At 31.6% G+C, this 26,536-nt stretch overlaps 2 protein-coding genes across 4 annotated transcripts in view; both read right to left on the bottom strand.

Moving 5' to 3' along the window:
* Window positions 1-423: 423 nt before the first annotated feature.
* On the bottom strand, window positions 424-14,190 carry LOC144567935 (GDSL esterase/lipase At1g28600-like). 3 transcript variants are annotated; one of them, XM_078318131.1, is made up of 5 exons: window positions 2,287-2,583; window positions 1,670-1,888; window positions 1,411-1,559; window positions 1,021-1,300; window positions 424-795 (listed from the first exon to the last, which is right to left on the bottom strand). In XM_078318131.1, the coding sequence occupies exons 1-5, from the start codon at window positions 2,531-2,533 to the stop codon at window positions 569-571; spliced, it is 1,122 nt and encodes a 373-aa protein (XP_078174257.1). In that variant the 5' UTR covers window positions 2,534-2,583; the 3' UTR covers window positions 424-568. The 3 variants fall into 3 exon arrangements, with proteins under 3 accessions (XP_078174257.1, XP_078174256.1, XP_078174258.1); XM_078318130.1 differs by lacking the exons at window positions 1,021-1,300; window positions 1,411-1,559; window positions 1,670-1,888; window positions 2,287-2,583 and adding exons at window positions 12,505-12,784; window positions 12,902-13,050; window positions 13,156-13,374; window positions 13,759-14,190 and having other exon boundaries at window positions 529-795; XM_078318132.1 differs by lacking the exons at window positions 424-795; window positions 1,021-1,300; window positions 1,411-1,559; window positions 1,670-1,888; window positions 2,287-2,583 and adding exons at window positions 11,897-12,353; window positions 12,505-12,784; window positions 12,902-13,050; window positions 13,156-13,374; window positions 13,759-14,174.
* Window positions 14,191-18,237: 4,047 nt separating this feature from the next.
* The window catches only part of LOC144567934 (GDSL esterase/lipase At1g28590-like), a 42,576-nt gene continuing 34,277 nt past the window's right edge, over window positions 18,238-26,536 (bottom strand). The window contains exons 3-5 of the mRNA XM_078318129.1: window positions 19,244-19,395; window positions 18,813-19,089; window positions 18,238-18,666 (exon numbers count right to left, since the gene is read on the bottom strand). Of these exons, the coding sequence (XP_078174255.1) occupies window positions 18,440-18,666; window positions 18,813-19,089; window positions 19,244-19,395 (656 nt within the window). The 3' untranslated portion in view covers window positions 18,238-18,439. The remainder of the gene's footprint in view (window positions 18,667-18,812; window positions 19,090-19,243; window positions 19,396-26,536) is intronic.

Genomic DNA, 26,536 nt, shown 5'->3' with positions numbered 1-26,536 from the left:
CTATAAAAAAAAGTAGGTCGGATATTTTTTTTTGGCAATGTTCTATCCAGAAAAGAAAAAAGAAATTACATTTTTTTTTTTTAAGTTATGCGCAAGGATAACTTTGTCCAACTCATAAAGCCCAAGTAGTTTCCTCATTTGGAATTTTGGGCCTTATCAATAAAAAGTCCTAAAAATGAGAATAAGTTGGTTTTCTTTGCAAATAAAGGCCCATATAAATTTGCCCCTTTAGGCTTTTGCAGTGAAATTCCATTATCAAATATTTAGTAATGTCCATGCGTGATTTCTGGTATAATAATGGAATGGAGAAAGTATAGTTATAGATAGTTCTAGCAAGTAATACATTGTTTAAGCATATTAAGAGAGAAACATAATTGCACCGAGATAATTTAATTTTTATTTATCTTTATTCATTGAAAATAACTCGGATCGCACATTGGTTTTCATTTTCCTTAATTTTCTTAATTTGACAAATCTAACCGTGTCTTTCCATAAGGAGAGACATACTACTAGACTCTGATTTATTTTGTTTTACATCAAGATAACAGATTTAATGCCCTGATTAGACCTATTTTGTATGAGCACCAAGTATAGGTGGATCAGCATAGGGACCCTTTAACCAGCTAGCGGAAATATATCGGTAAGCGGCCTCGGTTAAGTGGATGCCATCCCAATTTACACGAGTTGATGGATTCTGGCATGTACTTACATGTGGCATGCCGCACAATTCAGTCAAGTTACAATTGTATTCACCTCCTTTTCCACAGCAAACTACAAGCGGTTTAGATGTAAATCCTGAAATAACAAAATTATAAACTCCTTAATTAAGACCATAAAAAGTGAATAAGACCTGTAGATTTCTCACTTTATTTTGGAATCGAACAATATTTATGTTTTTTTACGGAATATGCGATATCTCAAAACAGTCTAAATAGGTAAATATATGTTAGAATGGACAATAGTATTTTCTCCTTTTATGAGAAATTAAATTAAGATTGCTTAATCAAATTTGCAGCTTACCGTATCGTTCAGGAAACCTCACAAGATTGAGATAAGGTTTGTAATAATTTGCATAAATGATCTTTGCATGAGGATACTTGACCCGAAATTCTTGTATTGCCTCAATGAGGAGGGAGTTATGATATCTTGATAGTACGTTAAATCGTTTAATGCATCCAGTATTGTGATCATAGGAGGAGTTTTGTTCTTGGCTTTTGAAAATTGTGAGAAGCAGCGGGATGCAGCCCATTGGTATATTTCCTGGTACCACCACAGTCCTCGCACCTTGATCTAAAAGTTTCTGTTCAATGGAAACATATATCTATTCAGACAATTCAGTTATGCCAATTAGATAATATTAGAAGAAACTTATTTAAATGTTTCTATAATTTTATGTTGTCTTTAACAAACCTTAATTGTCCTTGCAATTGTCTGAACAATTGTTGAAGCATAAGATTTCAGTTGTGTCATACTCAACCGACTTACATACATGTTGATATAGTCGTTTCCTCCGATTTCTCCAACAATAAAAAGAGATCTACCAAAATAATCTCTGCAGCCTGCAAAACAGCGACATCATTTGCTAATAATCAATAAGTTCGACTATATGTATGAGGACATATGATTCAATATTTTACTAGACATGTAATGAGAGCTAGAGATTACACACCTTTTGTTGTTTGGCATAACGAAGGTTTCAAATTCTGAAACCATTGTAATTGAAAATCCAAGGAGGTGTTTAATGGCATTGCCAACGTTGTGATATTGTGCTGCTTGAAGAATGAAGGTTCAAGTGCTGTTGCACCTGCGACAGCAAAGTTTGCGCCTTGCCGAAAGCTTCCATTTTGTGACAAGTAGGGTTGAAGAAATGGTAGACCAAACTCCTCCGCTTTGCAATAGAAAAAAATTACAGCTTTAATTTTCATAAATATGAAGAGCAGCAAATAGTTCTTCCATTTAATTTGTTTGGGTATATATTTGTATGATTAATACTATCACTTATTGTTATTATTTCTTAAAAGCTATTTGATAAGGTACAGTCAAAGTTATCGACTTATCGTCACCAAAAATACTGAAAAGAGTTGAGGACTTGTCAAATATATATAATTATATCAGACAATGAAGTTGTTTATAGATATATCAAACATCTACAATAAACAAAGAAAAACTACTGGTGCAGTATGGTAATCCTATATTGGATGGCCAACTTCATACATTCAATCTATATAGATGATCCAAAATGAGCTATATATAAACAGGATATAAAATGAGGCATAATATATATACCTAGAAAATCAACGATCAATCTTCCATCACTGCAGCGGTTAGAGGGATGATGAAAGAAAGTCTCTCCATAAGGCAGCTTGTCAGTATACACTGGAAATGCAAGCTTCTTAGCCAATACATTTAAGTTACCAGTGTCAGTGTAGGAGTCACCAAAGCTAAATATTGAGTTGAATGTGTGAGATGGAGTTGCTTCGATTGGCCATAGAAACACAAGGAAGAAATAGATGATAAGAGCGTTGTGCTTCATTTGCGGTAGATTAGATTAGATACAAATGCTAAATTAACTAGAGGAAGAGATGTGGTGAAGTATATATATATGAAGTGAGATCTAGCTAGCAGCCATAGAAAGTCGCTTTTATACAACTTCTTGAAGGTCTGACATTGCTATGTATATATTTTTCACTTTTGTTGTCGTCGCTGTGTGTGACTCAAAAGGTTCAAAGGCAATAGAAAATGACTAGCTGCAATAACAAAGAAGATTAAGATGTAATAATATAAATATGAAAAACTATATTCTAAAACCTTTGTTGGACAGGAAGCATGCAGTACATGAACGGATGGAAGGGAAGAAAAATAAATATTTTAAATTGATTCTGTTTGATTGTATATGTAATAGGAATTTACAAAATTAATGAAAGTTTCTCAATCAACCAATGGTAATTTTTCAGAGCTTATATTTTCTTACCGATATTTCCAAAAGAGAAACGATAAGGATATAGTTGGTCATGAGAAAACCTCAAGTTTAAGAGGAAAGAATAATCTTACAATGTACCAAATCTTAAAACAAATTCTCTATTGATCACAATTAATTTGTTGATTTAATTAGTTTAGATATCGCATGAATATATATTGCTTTATTTTTTTTGTTTTGGGTCAACTTACATAGCTGACATTTGTCAAAAGCAAAGTGGATACTTGTAGGGGCTACAGCAAGGCAATTAAAATTGCCATATTGAATTTTTAGCATATCACCATTATTGAGATACCTTATATCCATAGGACTATATTAATTATTTAGATAATATCCGGAAACTTAGCAATTTTGTTTGATAATGGCTTCAATCTTTTTTAATTTAGTTTTTCTATGAATTCCAAATATTACTTGCTTTTTTTTTTTCTAACTTTAGGCAGCCAAAATTAATTAATTTGTTTCACTACGAATGATTAGAACTTTTATATATACTACCAAACAGATCAATTATTGTTAAAAGTTCCTGCACACTAAGAACCATATAATTTGGTCCTAACTCTTAAGTGACTGTAATGTTAATTATCTTGAATATCATAAAGATATATAGGACTTTTATGTAAAAAAAAACATTTTAAATAAAAAAGTTCTACTTCTAGTACTTTTGATTTTGTTTAATTTGTTTATTTTTTTGAGAAGGGTTCAAATGCTTTCATTTTTTGTGCCTCCATCATGCTTTTATTTTTTTAATTTTCAAATAACAAAAACTCTAAAGTATATATATATATCAAATTAAAACCGTTAGATGTAACCTATATAATATTCTTTACATGGACATGAATAATTATTAATTTTCTGATTTTTGTTTTATATAAACTAATAAGTTGAAAAATCAACATCCAGAATTTATCAATATCAGTGTATTTTTGCAAACTCTTGATATTAATCAAAACAAAATCAAAATGTCGAAATCTTTTATGTGTGCATATTGAAAATGATATAGATCATATTTAATGGTTTTATTTTAACATGTAAGTTTTAAATTTGAAATTATTTTAATTCTAAGAATAAAAGCAAAATGGACATTTGAACTCTCTATTTCTTTTCACTATAAAATCCTACAATCTAAGAACAATAATTTATTGTAACTAAGATATCTATTTATCATATTCTAATTAATGAAATTTATAGAACAATTATAATAAAATATCAAAGTCTATAGTACCTTAGTGTAGAAATTTCCAACACAAAAGCAGGGATTCAATTTGAATTTGGTAAGATTAAATTTTTTTTTGGAGTTTCCTTGGTTGGTTGTGAAGGAAGAGATAGAGAGATGTTGCAGAGAATAATAAAAAGAAAGGGAGGCGGTTAAATCAAAACAGAAAGGGGTAAGGTTTTATGTTTTTAATAGAAAGGGATTAAGCAGAGAGGTTGTTTTCAACGTTACAGTTGTTGAGAGAGTATGGGGTTGGTTATTTTAGATCAACGTTACAGATTACTCAGAAATTTCCGCTCAGCAAAACTGTATCTTTGTTTATGTAGCATTTTCTGTTGCGAGTTGGTAATTAAAGAGACGACTGTTTATAGTTCTGTTCAAAAAAAGGGTACATGCAGCCGGTCAAATCTGTCATGTGGTCCCTGATTTGTTTCCCTGTAGCATACGAAAGGAACTTGACCTCATGAGTCATGATATGGAAATCTTTGTATTCATCAAATTAATTAACTAACAGAATCGGACATCAGACTGCACCGGCTTCAAAAATGCAGTAATTTCGCTATTGATAAATACGAACCTGAGATAAGTCAAAGAATTACAAACGAGTGTTACATGTAACAATATTAACTTTGACAAGAACAAATAAACAAACAAATAACATTGAGGCAATTATTTAAAAAATACTGTACCTTTTGACAAAGAAAAGCTGATGTGAACCAACATGAGATTTGTTTTGTTTTCGTTTAGTTTTTTCTTCAATTTACAGAACAAATTGAAAATAATTCTAAAAGTAAGAGAATAAATATTTGATCCAGTAACAAATGCACATGGTTTTTTATGTAGGAGATTATGTGTTCGAATTCTGAATGTGGCTAATTTTTTGTTGTTGTAATGATATAGATATGAGGGTGGTTCAAATGTCTCCGTTTTTTGTACCTCTATCATGTCTCCATTTTTAAAAAACTTAAATAACTCAAAATTTAACTTATAAATGTCAAAATAAAACTATTAGATGTGATATATGTTATTTTCTCTATATGTTCATAAAATATTATCACATTTCAATTTTGTTTTTATGTTAATTAATAAGTTGAAAAATTAACGTCTATAAATTATCCACATTAGTACATTTTTTTACAATCTCTTGATGATAATCAAAACAAAGTTGAAATGTCGTAATATTTTACATGCGCATAGATAAAATAATGTAGATCCAACTGTTTTATTTTGACTTTTAAGTTTCAAATGTTTAGTTATTAAAGTTTTTAAAAATAAAGGCATGATAGAGGCACCAAAAATGGAGGTATTTGAACTCTCCTCTATAGATATTTAGCGGAGAAAGTTAGCTTTCTTCTTTTTCTCTCTTTTGACAATTAGGTAAGCTCCCAGGCCATGTCAAACTCCCACTTCCCCCCTCCACCCCCCTCTATCCAACTCGGTTCTTATCACTTCTTGTAGGCTTCATTCCCGATACAACATCCATCTCTCTCAATACTACCTCCTTGAGAGTGGGATATTGTCGAAGCTTAGAGCATAACTTGAGTCTTATCTCAATCGGAGTGCGATGATGAGAAGATTCGATCATTGTCGGAGTGCGATGGCGATCGAAAAAGCGGATCTGTCATGAAGCGAGAGGGGAGGGATCAGAGCCGAGCGGAGCTGATTGGAGCTGAGAGTGCGGTATCGTCGAAGTTCGGAGTGTAGAATTTTCATCTCTACCAGAACCCAATGGTGAGTATATCCGATCATCATCGGAGCATAGCGGTGGTAAAAAAAGCTGATCCAAAAAACGAGATGGAGATAAAATTCTAAAATTAATTATTAATGTAAATATTTACTTTTATACGTTACATGAGGATTTAGAATTTTGTAAATAATTTTTCTTTTTCAATATATTTATTAGTGATAATTTTAACCGCTAATTATTTAAAAATAATATAAATATTTAATAGTTGAGATTCTTGATCTCTAATTTTATTAAAAAATAAAATAAATATTTAATAGTTGAGATACTTGATCTCTAGTTTTATTCAAAATAAAAATAAAAGTCTAAGTCAATAAACATTTTAACATGTGGAAATCTAGTTAATTTAAAAAACCCAAAGAGAAAAATATGCCATAAATGTTGATCATATCCCTTCGACAAATTTTAAGTTCTGCCAAATATAATAATTAAATGAAGAGGGTTCAAATGCCTTTATTTTTTGTGTCTCCATCATACCTTTATTTTTAAAAACTTTAATAACTAAAAATTTAAAACTTAAAAGTTAAAATAAAACCGTTCAATATGATCTACATCATTTTATCTATGCACATGTAAAAAATTATGACATTCCAACTTCATTTTTATAATCATCAAGAGCTTGTAAAAAATATACTAGTGTGGATAATTTAGAGGCATTGATTTTTTTTTAACCTATTGATTCATATAAAAACAAAATTAAAATGTGATAATTTTTTATGAGCACATAGAGAAAATATCATAGATTACATCCAACGGTTTTATTTTAATTTTTATATTTTAGATTTTAGATTTTAAGCTATTAAATTTTTTTAAAATGGCGACACGATGGAGGTACAAAAAATAAACGCATTTGAACTAATTAAATTATCTCTTTTATTTTTTAAAATAATCAATATTTTCCTTATTACAATGAAGACAACAATATATATATATACACATAAATATTGGCTATTCTACTTATATAAATATATGAAGGCATATGCTTATAAATTATTTTTGTGTTTTTAATTTTCAAATAGTTGAACTGAAGTGCTCAATATGTTCTCTATATTTGAATGTGCTTGGAGATCAAATTTTTATTTTTTAAAACTTCTTTACTATGTTTAAAAAAAAAAAATTGAAAACAGTGTTTTTCAAATTTTTTTTACCATATTAAAACATTATTTTGAAAATTTCTAAAACCAAACCAACAAAGCTACTGCCTGAAATTTTAGCAGGCCCAAACTGAAAACCATAAACCTTCTAATAACCTATATAAACAAGTTTAATATATCTTAACATTATTCATATATAATTAAAACATAATCCGAAACAGCGCGCTGTTGTTTCCTTTAATCGCTCGGATGAAATTGATTATGTTTAGCCCCTCCTGCAAACTCATATTAAATGTTGAAGTCTTGCTTGATATATATATAATGCTTCGATTTTAGCTCAAGTGGATTATACGAATCCTTCATTATATTTCATTATATTTCATTATATTGACAAAAAAGAGAGGTAGCATAGTTGATTGACAAAAAATTGTAGAACACTGTTCGTTATTTAAAAACGAGTGTTAGATCCCCTCTTCACGATTTTACAGTCTCTGCATAAATTAAAAAAAAGAAAAAAAACAGTGTGATTCGTTTAATGTCTAAATTGCAAAGGATCTAGCCTGCCCTGAAACCCATCAGAAGCCCTTCACATGTGTAAAGTATATAACGTTTCTCCGATTATAGAGCCGCTTTGACCCAGAGTTATTTTTCATTAATTATTATTATCATAAATTTTAAAAAAATTATCAAAGTCTTTAAAAATTTACTCGCCAATTAATAGTCTTATACTTATTATTATTTTACATAAAAATAAATTATCAAATATTCTACAGTTTCAATTCTGTTATTTACTCTTTTTATTTATAGAAAACAGTGGGAAACTAATATTTATATATATAAAATGTTCAACATTTTATCACTCGTAATTAATATTTAGATTCTATTGTAATGATAATAATTACAGGCTTTTAGTGAACTAAAAATTATGAACCATTCAAAACTAATGATTTCTATACATTTTTTGTATAAATATCACATTCAATAGTTTGAATTGACTATTTGAAAATTTAATTTTATCAATTCATATCACTTATTATCGATCGTAATTAATATACATAAATACCATAGCTTCTCTTCTAATAATTATATAACAAAAGAGTCAATTATTATGAGTGAAACGAAATAATCAAAATTTTGAAAATCGTCGACTTAAAATAGTGACAAATAGCTAGAGATTATAAGAAGAATTACGAAAAAAAAAACGCAGAAACACGATAAATGTAAATTCCTAAAAGAATCGAAACAAAAACGATTTATATGCACCACACACCAGTTAACCACCTTAAAAATGACACATGTTCACTTGTCGTTAGGGTGGATCCATATGGCCTCAGGGTGGGAGGGTGCTCCTCCTTGAATTTTGAGTTTTAAATTTTAATGGTAATTTATCGATCGGTCCCGATTAACTATCTCCTACCAAATTTTTTTATCCTTCTCTGAATATTTAATTTGTAATTCGGATTAAATTAATTTAGTGTTAAAATTAAAATAATTTCTTTGAATTATAATTAGTAATTATAATTATAAATTATAAATTATAACATTATTTTTTATCGAGTACTCAATTAGTTAATTAAATGTATTTAAATTCGATTAACTATTTAAATTTTTTTTTTTTTCGCCTCTCCCTGATCACAAAATACTAGATACGCACTGCTGCTTGTCGCCATCATTATCACCGTCTCCGCGTGGAGTACGCACAAATGACAGCAGAAACTCCTACCGGCGTGCACATCACGATCAGTTTTCAGAAGATTCCTCCCGGCACCGCCATTCGTGCCTCTTGTAGAAAAAGCACTGCATGCATGGCTTGTAAAGTAGCAACTGTCTTATATATATTGCAATTGCATGCACTCTAAGATATATATGATGACAAGAAAGGAAAATCCAAGTCTCTCTGTTACTTACCGTCTTATGTCTCTCTCTTGGCTGATCTTCTAATTCTTTTGATCATTTTGTGAGTTCTGACTTCTCAGTGGTCAGAACAGGTTATTGTCATTTGTCAATTTAAGCATTGCTTGTTAAGGTTTCTAGATGGGAATCAAATGTGTCATTTTCCTTCAATCTTGACAATCAATATTGCTTACAATTCTTTTAACTGTGTTTGGATTGTCTTAGATAAACGTTAGTAGATGAAAATATATTATAAGGGCTTAAATCAAATAGTGTGACTGTGAAAAGTGTTATTAAGAATAGAGTAAATATTATTGTTTGAACTTTCTGAAAAACTTTTTTCCTTTCTATTTTTTTTATTTTGTACTTTTTTTATCATATTTTTTTTCTTAATCATTGTTCATATAAATGTATAAAGTTTCAAATTTAGTATTTTGTTTGTTAAATTTTTCTAGAATGTTGTTCATATAACAATTTGTCTAATGTAATTGTAAATGTTATAATTTATTTTGGTAAATATAGTGTTTTTGGTATGTGTTGTATTTAAATTATATATTTTTTAAAAAATTAGTTTAGTATTTTTTGTATATTGGTAAATGTAGTGTTTAATTTGAATTCAAATCTAGAATTTTTTATTTAAAAAACTATAAATTATACATGGTTTTTAATGAAAAATGTGTTTGAATGTTTTGGCAAAAAAATCGGCTCTTTTTTGGATAAACACGCATGGTTCTACAACCATGTATAGATGTTTTTGCAAAAATAATTGGCAAAAATAATCATCGCTGTTTGTGGATAAACTCACGGTTCTACAACCGTGTAGAATTTATTGAACTTTTCATACATGACGCCCGTGAACACGGATGCAAAAAACTTGTATAACCCCAATTTTTAACCGTGTATATTAAATGTTTATGTAGTAGTGCTAATTGATTATATCTCCATTCTGTATTAAGCATGTAGCACTACAAGAAAACTACCATTTTTTGGTGCTTACAAACGCTAGCAAATGTGCTGAAAAATGCCACCAAATACCAATCCCGGCGTTCAGACAAGTGCCTGCAATACTACTGTCGGGAAAGGCCTTTGCCGGCGCTTCCCTGGGTTTTCCCAGCGCTTATAAAATGCCGCCCGAAATTTTGCTTTTCCCGACGTTTGCAAAGTGCCGCCATACTTGTTTTGGTTTTCCCGGCGTTCATTTTGCTTTTCTCGGTGCTTATTTCGGATTAAAAGACTTTGATTAAAAGATAAAATTTCGGATTGAATATCAGCCCTCTGATCAAATATTTTGATTCTATGCATCTTTTTGATATTTTTTATGTGTACAAGTTTAAATTATTTATACACATACTCACTACATGCAAATTGTATCGTCTTTCTGATTGGACCTGATTTTTCTCTATTTTTTAAATGTCATTTAAGGAATTTTTGAATTGATTGGTCATGTTTTCATTTCGTTCTATTTTTTTATACCATTTAAGAAATGTTATATATTTGTCATTTTATTTGAATTCTTTATTAAAATATGCCAAAAAGACAAAAAAAAAATGTATATAATTTAATATGTAATTTAAATAATGTTATTTAAGAAATATTATTTGTCATTTAGTCTAATTTTTTTTAAGAAAATATATTATTTTGTATAAGTTTTTTTATTTTCTTATAATTAGTCTCCATTACAATGTACATGCACGATTTTAGTATTACTATTATATAAATAGATTGTATATCAAATTTGATGTAATTTGAAAAACCAGTTAGTTGTGCATCATTTAGTTGTAAACAATAATTATTCAATTGTATCAGTGCTCAAAGCAATCCAAATTTTATCATTTAGAGTTCTTAACCAAATTTCGATGGCCATCAAATTGTTGCTTTAGAGAAACTAATGCAACAAGTCCATATTCACATATTAATATATGGGTTCACGCTGCTTCAGTCATCACCTAACATGAACATATATATAGGGGTGAAAACAGAGCAGATAATTTTCGATCCGTGTTAGAAACTTAGATCTGAATATTCAGTATCTAAATATCCGTGTACATATTGAAATATAGATATAGATATAGATATAGTTTGAAATTTAAATTATCTGTATTCAGGATAGTAGATATATACCATAGTTTAATATATATTAAAGAATATTAAAGTGTTATATTATAATAAGATAAATATTATGAACATTTGATATTTTTTTAATAAATTTATGACCCAACTCATTGTGCGTGAGCATAACAATTATATGAGGAGGGTTCAAATGCACCCAAATTTTTGTGCACCCAAATGCACCCTATCTTTTAAATCATTTTTCTCTGTTTTCAAAGTCCGAATAGTCATACGATCTATATATTAAGATGTGCTTGGAGACCAAATTTTACATTTTTTAGAATTTTTTTACTATTTATTAAGTCACTTTGAAAATCGCTGATTTTACATTTTCTGGACCATTGGATCAGCGATTTTCAAAGTGGCTTAATAAATAGTAAAAAAATTCAAAAAAATGTAAAATTTGGTCTCCAAGCACATCTTAATATATAGATCGCATCTAACGGTTCGGATTGACTATTCAGACTTTGAAAACGAAGAAAAAGGATAGGGTACATTTGGGTGCACAAAAATTTGGGTGCATTTGAACCCTCCTCATTATATATATATATTTTTAAGAAATTATTTAAAACAACAATTAAGTTATGCGTGCGTGAACATAACTTTGTCCAACTCATAGAGCCCAAATAGTTTACGCATTTGGAGTAAGGGGGCTTATCAACATAAGGCCTAAAAAAGGGAATAATTTGATCTGCTTTGCAAATAAAGGTCCATATAATTTGCACCGTTAGGCTTTAGAAGTGAAATTGCATTATCAAATATTTATTAGTAATGTCCTTGCGTGATTTATGGTATAATAATGGAATGGAGAAATTATAATAATTATAGATAATTCTAGCAAGGAATACATTTTTTTAAGCATATTAAGAGAGAAACATAATTGCACCCAGAGAGTTCATTTTCTTATTTATCTTTATTCATTGAAAATGACTTAGAACTCACATTGGTTTTCATTTTCTTTTACTTAATTTGACAAATCTAACCTTGTATTTCCATATAAGGAGAGGCATATATACTAGACTCTGTTTTATTTTGTTTTACATCAAGATAATAGAGATATGGCATCAGTAAACAAATTTAATTATTGCCCTGAGTAGACCTATTTTGTTTGAGCACCAAGTATCGGTGGATCAGCATAGGGACCCTTTAACCAGCCAGTGGAAACATATCGGTAAGCGGCCTCGGTTAAGTGGACGCCATCCCAATTGACATGAGTTGATGGATTCCGGCACGCACTTACTTGTGGCATGCCGCACAATTCAGTCGAGTTATAATTGTATTCACCTCCCTTTCCGCAGCAAGCCACAAGCGGTTTTGTAAATCCTGAAACAACAAAAATATAAACTCCTTATGACAAGAAAAAGTGCATAACACCTGTAGATTTCTCATTTTATTTAAGATTAGAATGGACAATAGTATTTATTTACTCCTTTTATGAGAAAATTAAGAATGGTTAATCAAATTTGTAGCTTACCGTAACGTTCAGGATACCTCACAAAATTGAGAACAGGTTTGTAATAATCTGCATAAATGATTGTTGCATGAGGATACTTGACCCGAAATTCTTTTATTTCTTCAAAGAGGAGGGAGTTATGATATCTCGATAGTATGTTGAATCTTTTAATGCATCCAGTCTTATGATCATAAGAGGAGATGTGTTTATGGCTTTTGAAAGTTATGAGAAGCATCGGCATGCAGCCCATCGGTATATTTCCTGGTACCACCACAGTCCTGGCACCTTGATCTAAAAGTTTCTGTTCGAAGGAAACATATATCTATTCAGACAGTTATTCATATATTTTTTGCAGATACATATATTGAAAAGAAACTTATTTACATGTTTATATAGTTTTATGGTATCTTTAACAAACCTTAATTGTACTTGCAATTGTCTGAACAATTGTTGAAGCAAAAGATCGCACTTGTGTCATACTCAACCGATTTACATACATGTTGATATAGTCGTTTCCTCCGATTTCTCCAACAACAAAAAGAGATTTACCAAAATAATCTCGGCATTCTGCAGAACAGAGACATTAATTGCTAATTAATTAGTTCAACTATACATATGACGGCATTATTTAAATATTTAACTCAGCATGAATGAGTGCTAGAGGCTACACACCTTTTGTTGTTCTGCAGAGCGAAGGCTTCAACTTCTCAAACCATTGAAATTGAAAATTTAAGGAAGTGTTTAATGGTATTGCTATTGTTGTGATATTGTGCTGCTTGAAGAATACTGGTTCAAGTGTTGTTGCACCTGCAACAGCAAAGTTTGCGCCTTGCCGAAAAGTTCCATTTTGTGCCAAGTAGGGTCTAAGAAGTGGCAGACCAAACTCCTCAGCTTTGCAATAGAAAAAAAATAGAGCTTTAATTTTCAGAAATATGAAGGGCAGCAAATAGATCTTCCATTTAATTTGTATGAGTTGTATTAATACTATCACTAATTGTTATTATTTCTTAAAATCTGTTTGATAAGGTACAGTCAAAGTTATTGTCACAAATAGTACTAAAAAAAGTTGCTGACTTGTCAAATATTATTATACCAGAAAATAAAGTTGTAGTAGTACATGTCAATCATCTACAATAATCCAAAAAAAACTACAGGTGCAGTTTGGCAATCCAATATTGGATGGCCAACTTCATACATTCTATAAAAATAGAAGATCTAAACTCTAAAATGCGCTATAAACGGGATAAATAAAAGAGGCATAAATAATATATCTACCGAGAAAATCCACGATCAATCTTCCATCACTGCAGCGGTTAGAGGGATGATGAAAGAAAGTCTCTCCATAAGGCAACTTGTCAGTATACACTGGAAATGCAAGCTTCTTAGCCAATACATTTAAGTTACCAGTGTCGGTGTAGGAGTCACCAAAGCTAAATATTGAGTTGAATGTGTGAGATGGGGTTGTCTCGATTGGCCACAGAAACAAAAGAAAAGAAAAGATTATAAGAGCTTTGTGCTTCATTTGCGTGCTAGTTAATTTGGATTAGACAGAGATTTCAAATTAACTAGAGTAAGAGATGTGGTGTAGTATATATATATATATATGAAATGCGATGTAGCTAGTAGCCAGAAAGTGTCGCTTTTATACAACTTCTTGAAGGTCTGACATTGCTATATATATATTTTTCACTTTTCTTGTCGTCGCTGTGTGTGACTCAAAAGGTTGAAAGGCAAGAGAAAATGATTAGCTGCATTAACAAGGAAAAAAGAAGAAGAAGGGTGTATTAAGATGCCTCCGAACTAGTTTGTTTTTTATCTCTACCAACAAGGCGTGCTATATATCGCCCGCATGCAACGGCCGCAAGTGCCCACTTTGTTTTGGGCCAACTTGTGCATGGCTGACATTTGTTCAAATGAAAGAAGAGTGGATACTTGAGGGTTCCCGTTAGATTCTACCAAAAATTCCGAAAAAATAATTTTTAGCATAAGATAATGTTTTAGCACGAATGTAATGGCAGATGAAACATGATGTTAATATCAAAATTTTTGTAGGTTGTGAAACAAATGCTTCGGCTTTTATATTTTCAAAGTCCAAACAGTCGATCGTTCAACATTCAATCTGTATTACAATGTGCTTGGTGATCAAATTTTATATTTTTTGAAACTTTTTTACTATTTATTAAGCTAGTTTTAAAATCGTTGTTTTTAATGATAATATTTTTCACTGTTTATTCAAATTAGCGATCATAAAACTGGCTTAATAAATAGTAAAAAATTACAAAAAATATAAAACTTGGTCTCCAACTACATTTTAATATGGAGATTACATCTAACTGTTTGGATCGACCGTTTGAACTTTGAAAATTGGAGTACCAATTGGTTACACCCCGGCTCTTGAACAAACCTTTTGATATTAGCCAACCTCTCTATATATATAAAGATGAGGATTCAAATGCCTCCATCATGCCTCCATTTTTAAAAACTTAAATAACTCAAAGTTTAAAATTTAAATGTCAAAATAAAACTGTTAAATGCGATCTATGTTATTTTCTCTATGTGCCCATAAAAAATTATCACATTTTGATTTTGCTTTTACATGAATCAATAAGTTGAAAAATCAACGTCTAGAAATTATCCACATTAGTATACATTTTTACAAGCTCAAGATGACAACCAAAACAAAGTTGAAATGTTATAATTTTTTACACATGCATAAATAAAATGATGTAGTTCATATCCAACGGCTTTATTTTGAATTTTAAGATTTAAATTTTGAGTTATTAAAAATTTTAAAAATGGAGGCATTTGAACCCTCCTCATATATAAAATCTTCGACAATTTTTTGAAAAACTTTATCTCTTGTAAATAATATTTAAATTCTATTGTAATGATAATAAATACAGGGTCTTTAGTGAATTAAAAAGTTTAGACCGTTCAAGTATATTTCCATATGAAGATCACGTTTAACTTTTCAAATCAACTATTTAGAATTTGAAAATTAAAAATAAAAATTCATATTACGGATCCATCCGTAATTAATATGCATAATATCATAGCCTCACTCTTTTAGTAATTATATTACAAGAGAGACTATTATTATAATTGAAATGAAATAATCAAGGTTTTGAGAAATTGTGGACTTAAAATATTGACAAATAGCTAGAGATTATAAGAAGAATTAGGAAAAATAAAAAACGAGAAACACATTAATTAATAATTATAAAGTAAAATCCTAAAAGAATCCAACAAAAACACCGTCTTATATATATGCACCACACCACACACCAGCCACCTTAAAAATGGACACATGCATGTCAACTTGTCACATCATTTTTCAGAACATATTCCTCCCGGCACCGCCATTCGTGCCTCTTGTAGAAAAAAACACTGCATTGTTTGTATAGTAGCAACTGTCTTGTGTATATTTCACTATAAAATAAAAGATATGATAAGGAAAGAAAATCTAAGTCTCTAAATCTCTGTTACGGTGTTACGTTACGTACCTCTTGGCTCTTCTTCATTTGAATATTTGAGATGAAAAGGGCAAGTGTTTGTCTCATTAAGCAATGTTTGTTATGGTTTCTAGATGGGAATCAAATGTGTCATTTTCCTTCAATCATGACAATTAATTGCTTACAAATCCTCTAACTGTGTTTGGATTGTCACTGAAACAGAGAAAAAAAAATATAGTATGTGAATACATATTAATTATAAGAGTTTAAACCAAATAATGATGAAATAGTACATGTAGGTCCATGTACGATATTTTGATAGATGAATAAACAGTATTATGATCTCTAAATGATTTACAAAGGATTATTCTATCATAATTTCATTCTATTAAAATATTTTAGATCAGTGAAATTCTCTAAAAAAAAGAGGAGAAATTTCGGAATTGGGGAGAGAATGAGGGGAGAACAAAAGAAATAATTATAGTATGAGACTCATACATCTTCTGTCACATGGGATTTGTTTCATCTAATCATACCAGCTTTAGCTTTGATGGGCTGGATTGAAGTATTTGGGCCGGATTGGATCTTCAGGCAACATGTGGTTTTCAAATTCTGCGCTTATATAAATTGTGAATCCGATATAACCATCAAATTATTATTTTTTCTTTAATAAAACTGAAATAAAGTCTTCCAATTTAACCAAATTTCGATGGCCATCAAATTGTTGGTTTAGAGAAACTGATGTAAGGAATTTTAGGCCAATAAATCTCATTAATTGTAGTTATAAATTAATAACTAAATTGTTGGTTGATAGATTAGCCAATGTTATAAACTCTTTAATAGACTCTTCTCAGACTACATATATTAAGGATAGGTTAATTTTAGATAAGGTTGTTTGTGCTCACGAAATACTGCATCAAGATAGAATTAAAAAACAAAAAAGAGTTTTATTTAAATTAGATTTTAAAAATGCTTTTGATTATGTGAATTGAGACTTTTTACCAGAGGTCCTTTAAGCTAGGAGCTTTGGTTCTAGATTTATTATCTGATTAAATTAACTTTGCAAGATAGTAGAACATGTGTTAATTTAAATGAGACCAAAGCTAAATATTTTAGAGGGATGATGAAAGAAAGTCTCTCCATAAAGCAACTCATCAGTATTCACAGCTGGTAATGAGAGGTTCTTAGCCAGTAAATTTAAGTTACCAGTGTCAGTGTAGGAGTCACCAAAGCTAAATATTGAGTAGAATTTGTTAGATATGTTATATGGACTTGGCTCGATTGGCCACAGAAACAAAAGAAAAGAAAAGATGATCAGAGCTTTGCGCTTCATTTGCTATTGTTACCAGAATTATCGCAACAAACTGCAATAATTCATATCACATGACTACGATCTGTCTGTCATGATGGATTCACATCCAGTAGAAGGGATCTTTTCCACTAAAAGGGAAAAAAAATAAAACGTGAAGCTTAGGAGGAAAGAATAATCTTACAATGTAACAAATATTAACAGAAATTCTCTGTTCATAACAGATTTAGTTTAATTCCTTAGTTTAGTTCAGGTAAAAATTGTGTATTGAGATGCCTCCTGGCAATTTCTTATTTTAGCTCATCAAGTTATCAATCCTGGAGGTGCTGAACTCAATTTTGGTCAAAATCAGACATGGTTTTGACATTTGTCAAAAGAAAAATGGATAATTATGAGGGCTACAGGCAAAATTGCCCTGGTGAATTTTTAGCGCGTTTCCATCGAGAAACCTTATATCCTCTATTTAGATGTCGCATTACTCTACAGACGGCTATTAATTTTGTTGCTATATATAGAACAAGTACAGGAGCCTCCAAGTACAGTACCTGTTTTCTTTTGTTAAATGATTCTGGACATATTATTGACAGAATATTGCTTCACAGTCATCATCTGGCATACAGTTTTCTAGTTTGCTTAAATTTCCTCTACAGCTTACTGATATACTGTGATTTTTAAAGAAGATTATGATGACATAATTAGATCAGATTATTTGTCAAAGTTTTTTAAATAATGGACAAGGTTCACAAGTTAATATTGTGCCCATAAGATTCGAATAGGATCGATATTATGTAATAATTACAATTCTAATATCTTATTACCATAGGTAGGGGTCTTGCATGCACTAACTTAATAATCTGTCTCTGCTCTTAAATTTTTTTTTTTTTTTTTGGGATGATTTTTCTCTTATTTCTTTGAAGTATCTTCCATTTTATACGAACTTTGTCACTATATAAGTAGATGAACTTCGACACAATTTGAATAATATTGTAGTTTCAACTTTCAAAGACTTCTGCATTTATTAAAGAGTAAAAAAAAAGTTACTGAGTTCACATGGTCTTGTTGACCATATTCCACTAACAGGAGATCCAAGGAAACAGAAAGGCAAATTCACACAAATTCTTTTGATTTTAGATCTCCATATTTATTCAGCGTCTTGTTTGCTAATTTATTTTTGTGCTCCAATGATTGAGGTAATTCAGTTGTTGATAGCAGTTAAAATAGGTGGATCAGCATAAGGACCTCTGAGCCAACCTCGAGTGATGTAGCGAGCAGCAGCCTCTGTTAAATGGACCCCGTCCCAATTCAAGTAAGTTGATGGATTCTGACAAAGGTGTACACCCGGCATGCCGCATCCCTGCCTTATGTTGAAGTTATACTGGCCACCTACTCCACAACATACTCGTAGTGGTTTGTCTATGAATCCTACAGTATAATGTATGATAAATATGAGATTTAAGAAATAACTTCACACATGTCCTTTTGAATTTCAAATAATATATTTGGAAAGATAGAAAAACTTTCAAAACTACTGTTTAATCCCACAACATTAATGGTGAAAGATAACATACCGAAGTGCTTAGGATACTTGATAAATTCAGATATGGGACAATAATACTCTGCATTAATGAGTCTCACGTGCTGGTATTTCAACCTTAGCTGATTGATGGCTTTGTGCATGAGCTTATTTTGGTACAGTGACAATTCATTGTATTTCCTCAGGCACCCAGTATGAGGATCATAATCAATTTCATTTTTGCTCTGGTACAACGACAGAATCACTGGTAAGCACCCATATGGCACATTCCCTGGTACCACTATAGTCCACGCCCCTTCAGAGATTATTCTCTACATGAATACAATAAATGAAGGGATCAAACGGTGGCACTGAGTTTACAGTTTTTTGTTATATTTAATTAAACTTAGAGAAGAAAAATTAATATAATTGACAAAAACAATAAAATAATATTGAAATATTAGTAAAAAATAATTCAAATAATACCTCAATTGCCTTTGACATGACTTTAACAAGAGATGGAATAATATAGCTTTTTACTTCAGCCAAGGTTTTCCCACCCAAAATGGCAACGGAGAAGTCGTTTATACCAAATTCTCCAACAATAAAGAGTGATTTATGAAAGAATTTCCTGCAACCTAAAAAATAAAATGATAGATTAAATTCATTAAATAAATGATGAATGTGTGCTTACGGGTCTTCTGCTATTCCACTTGGTTCAGTTAAAAAGTGGACCCGTTTCTGGTTAGGTATATTCACAGAACTTCTGTTCATGGTATTTATTCGGTTCCTCCGCAATATATATAATGGCATCACATTGCATCATTACTGATACAAATATCACATAGGTAATATGCCATCGAAGGAGAACCTTGTTGGCATGCTTTAAAACAGAGATGCATGCGCTCAAATGAAGTGCAAAGGGAAGGCTTCAACTCCAGGAACCATCCGTATGACGGCATTGATTCAATATTTAACTCAGCATGAATGAGTGCTAGAGGCTAAACACCTTTTGTTGTTCTGCAAAGCGAGGGCTTCAACTTCTCAAACCATTGTAATTGAAAATTTAAGGAAGTGTTTAATGGTATTGCCATTGTTGTGATATTGTGCTGTTTGAAGAATGCTGGTTCAAGTGTTGTTGCACCTGCAACAGCAAAGTTTGTGTCAAAATATTAGAAAATATGAACACAGCATTCCCAAGAAGCTCCCTTCCCTCCCATATTTTATTTCACTCAAAATTATCTTTTTCTTACATATTTTTTCTTACGTATAGAGAGGATTTTATATCTATCCTAGAGCTCACAGCTCACCTCTACTATCTTAGAAATAAATCTTCATTTAATCTAAATTTGGAAGTAAATTACACAAATCAATTTTGACAAATAAAGGAAACATATCAGATTCTAATCTAGCCGAATACACCAAGAATATATGTTGATTCCTTTCTTCATTTTCTTCTGGATTGGATGTGAACCTTGTTGTACGTATTAGCTTGTAACTTCAACACCCTCCTTCAAGCTCATACATAAATATCTGTCATACTGAGTTTAGATAGAGATTCCTCAAATGCCTTGCTTGATATCGCCTTTGTGAGCATATCTGCCAACTGTTCGTGTGATCTCACGAATGGCATTGAAATAATCTTAGAGTCCAATTTCTCTTTGATGAAATGCCTATCCACTTCAATATGCTTTGTTCTGTCATGCTGCACTGGATTATGAGATATATCTATAGCAGCTTTATCATCACAAAAAAGTTTCATTTCAGTACAGGGTTCAAAGCCTAATTCTGTTAGTAGTTTTCTCAACCACAACAGTTCACAAATACCTTTTACCATTCCTCGAAATTCAGCCTCAGCACTGGAGAGTGTCACTACATTTTGTTTTTTACTCTTCCAGGTTACCAAGTTTCCACCTACAAAGGTAAAATATCCCGCGGTAGATCTCCTATCAACCACACATCCAGCCCAGTCAGCGTCACAGTAACCGGTTATATTCATGTGTTGATTTTTTCGAAAAGAGATTCCTCTTCCAGGTGCACCCTTCAGATACCTAAGGATTCTTACTACTGCCTCCATGTGCTCTCTGCTTGGAGAATGCATAAATCTACTAACAACACTCACTGCATAAGCTATGTCAGGTCTAGTATGAGATAAATAAATTAATTTTCCAACCAATTTCTGATACCTTTCCTTATTTTCGGATTTTCCATCTGGGTCTATGTCCAGTTTCAAATTTTGAACCATGGGTGTATCTGCTGGCTTGCAATCTATCATTCCAACTTCAGTTAGAAGATCAAGTATGTATTTTCTTTGAGAGAGAAAGATACCTTCTTTGTTGCGTGATACTTCTATTCCAAGAAAATATTTCAACCCACCCAAATTTTTCATTTCAAATTCTTTTGACAATCTAGCTTCTAATTCTTTTATCTCCATATGATCATCTCCTGTAATAATCATATCATCAACATAAATTATTAACACATATATCTTACCTCGACATTTCTTAAAGAACATCGTGTGGTCAGATTCACTTTGGGTGTACCCATAACCTTTCATTGCCTGACAAAATCGACCGAACCATGCTCTTGGTGATTGTTTTAACCCATAGAGTGCTCTCTCCAGCTTACATACTTTCATAGTTGTTTCAGGGTACCAATATCCAGGTGGGATATCCATGTAAATCTCCTCCTTCAGATCACCATGCAAAAATGCATTTTTAACATCAAATTGATGTAGTGGCCAGTCTAGGTTTGCTGCAAGAGATAAGAGAACTCGAACAGAATTTAATTTTGCAACAGGTGAGAATGTTTCATGAAAATCAACACCATACGTTTGTGTATATCCTTTTGCAACTAATCTTGCTTTGTATCTGTCAATTTTTCCCTCTGCATTGTATTTTATAGTATATACCCATTTGCACCCGACTGTTTTCTTCCCTTCTGGTAATGTTACTAATTTCCAAGTACCATTCTTCTCTAATGCATCCATTTCTTCTTTCATTGCTTTTACCCAATTATGGTCTTTCAAGGCTTCTTCTATTTTTTCTGGTACATTTACCGAAGATATTTGGTTCACAAAGGCTTTCAAGGGTTCTGACAATTTTTCAGTGGTTGTATAATTAGCAATAGGATATCTTACTTCTTCACTTGTTCCATTCTCCGGAACGTACCGTTTTGGTGGTTTTCCTCGGTTATTTCTAGGTGGTAATTTATAGAGAGTATTAGGAGCACTTACCTCGGGAATATCCTCAGGAGATCTTGGCCCATGTGATACTTGATCGGATTGTATTACTGTATCATTTAGCTCTATCCAAAAATTCGATTCAGATTGGATGACCCGAATTGGATCTGTTTGGATGACCCGAGTTGGGTCATGAATCTGATTTGACTGGTTTCCAAATTCAGTAGGGTTAAAAAGTTCGGCAGGATTTTGATCAAATTCCGCAAGATTTGACTGGTTTTCAATATTTCGAAATATTTGACTGGTTTCGGTATTATTTGATTGGTTTCCAATATTTTCAAATTCGGCACCTGTTGCTTGATTTTTATTTTTGGCAACATGTGGATTCTTGGCAATTTGTGAATTAAGCAAGGTTTCGGCATTATTTGATTGGTAAACAATATTTCCAAATTCGGCACCTTCTTGATTTCTATTTTCGGCAACATGAGGATTTTTGGCAATTTGTGAATTAGGCAAGCTATTGATTTCGGCAAGGTATTGATTTTCGGCAACAGGTGAATTTTCGGCAACAGGTGAATTTTCGGCAATAGGTGGATTTTTTTCTGTGGGTTGATTCTCGGCAGTAGGTGAATTTGAATTTTCGGTTTCAGCAGGAGAGCTTAAGAAATGTAAATCAGAGAAATCCAATTCTACCTGATTCTCCTCCTGAATTGGACTTTCGGTTTGTTTAAAAAAATATTCACCTTCTAAAAATGTGACATCCATAGTTGTAAAGAATTTTCTCGTGTTTGGATTATAACATTTATATCCTTTTTGATGTGTACCAAATCCCAAAAAAACACATTTTTGTGCACAAGGTTCTAATTTGGACCGAAAATTCTTTTGAACATGCACATATGCAATGCATCCGAAAATTTTAGGAGGTAAATTTAAAACAGACGGAATTCTAATATGAGAGGATAACATTTGAAGAGGAGTTTTGTAATCATGTACTCGGGTTGGTGTACGATTAATTACGTAAATTGCAAAAGACACAGCATTATCCCAAAAAATCGGGGGCATATTACTCTCAAACAATATTGACCGAGCGGTTTCAAGAATATGCCTATTTTTCCTCTCTGCTATTCCATTTTGTTGAGGGGTTCCCACACACGAGGTCTCATGTATAATCCCTTTATCTTTAAAGAAATTATCCAAATTTTTATTTACATATTCTGTCCCATTATCACTTCTGACAACTTTTATCTCTTTTTCAAACTGAGTTTTTATCATGTGAAAAAAATCTTGAAATACTTTTATAACTTCATCCTTAGTTTTGAGTAAATAAAGCCATGTCATTCGTGTACAGTCATCGGTAAAAAGAATAAACCATCGACAACCAGACTTTGAGACAACCGGGGATGGTCCCCAAACATCAGTATGAACTAAATCAAAAGGAAGAAGGTTTTTATGATAACTATCAAGATAAGTTGTACGATGACTTTTAGCCTTAATACACGTTTCACAAACCAATTGTTCATTTAAACCAGAAAATAAATGAGGTGAGAGTTTTCTCATGTACCCAAACGAGGGATGCCCTAATCTCCTATGCCATAACAAAACTTGCTCTCTCAGTTGTTTTGAATCGGTTTTTGACAGAAATGAGTTTCCAGTCTTCATCTCCTCCAAGTAATACAATCCATCTCGCTTAGTACCACGGCCAATGATCTCCTTGGTGAGGATATCCTAAAAAATACAATGATTGGGAAACATGAGAGCTACACAATTTTGTTCTTCTGTTAACTGTCCAATAGAAATCAATTTTGTAGATAAAGATGGCACTAGCAAGGTGTTTTTAAGAGTAAGAGTTTTAGAAATCTGTACATCTCCTGCCCCGTTTACCGGATACGCGATTCCATTCGCATTAAAAATACCATCCTTTTTTGTTTTCTTTCTCACCATAAAATCTTTTTCAGAATATGTCATGTGGTCAGAAGCTCCTGAGTCAATGACCCATTCTTTGTTACCTGAGTTGCTGGAACTACCTGCAGCATGAAGGGCAATAGATCCAGACCCATAGCTGGTTTTGGCCTGAACTGCACCATGAATCCCTTGCTGAAAACCCGTTTCTGGTTGAGCCGAATTCACACCAGCGAGTTGAATGGCCATAATTTGGGTTTGTTGTAGTGCAACAAGTTGGGTTAATTGTTGAATGGCCATAATTTGGGTTTGTTGTAGTGCAACAAGTTGGGTTAATTTTTCCAACAATGCTGCTGTGTTCTCATCTCGTGAGGAGTAAGAACTAGCTTCAGATTCACTCATGATAAAAGGGAGAGATTATTGGTGAGGTTTTGGAATGTTGAGGTTTTCGGATCGATCACTGCTCTGATACCATGTCAAAATATTAGAAAATATGAACACAGCATTCCCAAGAAGCTCCTTTCCCTCCCATATTTTATTTCACTCAAAATTATCTTTTTCTTACATATTTTTTCTTACGTATAGAGAGGATTTTATATCTATCCTAGAGCTCACAGCTCACCTCTACTATCTTAGAAATAAATCTTCATTTAATCTAAATTTGGAAGTAAATTACACAAATCAATTTTGACAAATAAAGGAAACATATCAGATTCTAATCTAGCCGAATACACCAAGAATATATGTTGATTCCTTTCTTCATTTTCTTCTGGATTGGATGTGAACCTTGTTGTACGTATTAGCTTGTAACTTCAACAGTTTGCGCCTTGCCGAAAAGTTCCATTTTGTGCCAAGTAGGGTCTAAGAAGTGGCAGACCAAACTCCTCCGCTTTGCAATAGAAAACAATTACAGCTTTATTTTTCAGAAATATGAAGGGCAGAAAATAAATCTTCCATTTAATTTGTGTGAGTATATTTGTATGAGTTGTATTAATACTATCACTAATTGTTATTATTTCTTAAAATCTGTTTGATAAATAGTAAAAAAAATCCAAAAAATGTAAAATTTGGTCTCCAAGCACATTTTATTGTAGAGATCACATCTAACGGTTTGGATCGACGATTGGGACTTTGAAAATGTAGAAAATGCTTGTTGTAACTTGATCCCTCCTCTATTTATATATATATATATACACACACCTCTAAGAGGTTGGCTAAAATGTTTGTTCTTAGGCCATAAAACAAATGCTTCGGTTTTTATATTTTCAAAGTTCAAACAGTTGATCCATACTGTTCAATATTCAATTTATATTAAAATGTGCTTAGAGACCAAATTTTACATTTTTTTTGAATTTTTTTACTATTTATTAATTCAGTGTTAAAATTATTGTTTTCAATGATTCATAAATTTTTCACTGTTTATTAAAATCAGCGATCTAAAAATTGACTTAATAAATAGTAAAAAGTTTCCAAAAAATGTAAAATTTGGTTTCCAAGTACATTTTAATATAGAGATCACAAACGATTTGGATTGACTATTTGGACTTTGAAAATCAGAAAACTAATTAATTAGTTGCACCACAGCTTCGGAACAAATATTTTGATATGAGCTAACCTCTATCTATCTATCTATTTATCTATCTATCTCTCTCTCTCTCTCTCTCTCTCTCTCCCTCTATATATATATATATATATATATATATATATATATATATATATATGAGAAGGGATCGGATGACACCGTGCATTTTCAAAGTCCAAACAGTCGATCCAAACCGTTGAACTTGATGGATATGTTAAAATGTGCTTGCAGATCAAATTTTACATTTTTCTGAATTTTTTTACTATTTATTAAGATAGGTACAAAAATTCAACGGTCTGAATATAGCGATTTTGTTAAATACTTAATAAATAGTAAAAAAATTCCAAAAAATGTAAAATTTGATCTGCAAGCACATTTTAACATATCCATTATGTTGAACGGTTTGGATCGACTTTTTGGACTTTGAAAAGTTTGAAAATGCACGATGTTATTCGATGTCACCAAAAAAGGTGTCATCCGATCCCTCCTCTCTCTCTCTCTATATATATATATATATATATATAGGATTTGGCTAATATGCTATGGGTAGCTAAGAAGCCTCCCGTGCTACGGCTCAATATTCGACTTTTCGAAAACCTAACGGTCGATCTGAACCGTTCATCTTGTTCTCCATATTAATATGTGTTTGGAGACTAAATTTTACATTTTTTGGAAATTTTTTACTATTTTTTTAGATTTATTGAATATCGCTGTTTTTTATGGTCCAGATTTGTCTGAAAAACAGCGATTTTCAATAAATCTAAAAAAATAGTAAAAAATTTCCAAAAAATGTGAAATTTGGTCTCCAAGCACATACTGATATGAAGAACAAGATGAACGGTTCGGATCGACCGTTAGGATTTCGAAAAGTCGAATATTGAGCCGTAGCACGAGAGGCCTCTTAGCTACCCATAGCACCGTAGCCATGTCCTATATATATATATATATATATATTCAATGCACGGAACTTAGCCTCACTCTATAAAAAAAAAAGTAGGTCGGATATTTTATTTTGGCAATGTTCTATCCAGAAAAGAAAAAATAAATTACTTTTTTTTTTTTTTTTAAAGTTATGCGCAAGGATAACTTTGTCTAACTCATAAAGCCCAAGTAGTTT

This window comes from Carex rostrata, chromosome 17, assembly GCF_964058835.1.
Source record: "Carex rostrata chromosome 17, lpCarRost1.2, whole genome shotgun sequence".
NCBI lineage: Eukaryota > Viridiplantae > Streptophyta > Magnoliopsida > Poales > Cyperaceae > Carex > Carex rostrata.
This window is presented reverse-complemented; position numbering and strand designations above follow the sequence as displayed.

What these genes read in the sequence shown, in the direction of transcription:
- LOC144567935 (XM_078318130.1), bottom strand. Translation starts at nt 14,005, where the DNA reads ATGAAGCACAAAGCTCTTATAATCTTTTCTTTTCTTTTGTTTCTGTGG. An exon ending in GCTCTGCAGAACAACAAAAG is followed by an intron (nt 13,051 to 13,155) that starts GTGTGTAGCCTC and finishes TCTGTTCTGCAG; the next exon opens with AATGCCGAGATTATTTTGGT. An exon ending in GAGGTATCCTGAACGTTACG is followed by an intron (nt 796 to 12,504) that starts GTAAGCTACAAA and finishes TTGTTATTTCAG; the next exon opens with GATTTACATCTAAACCGCTT.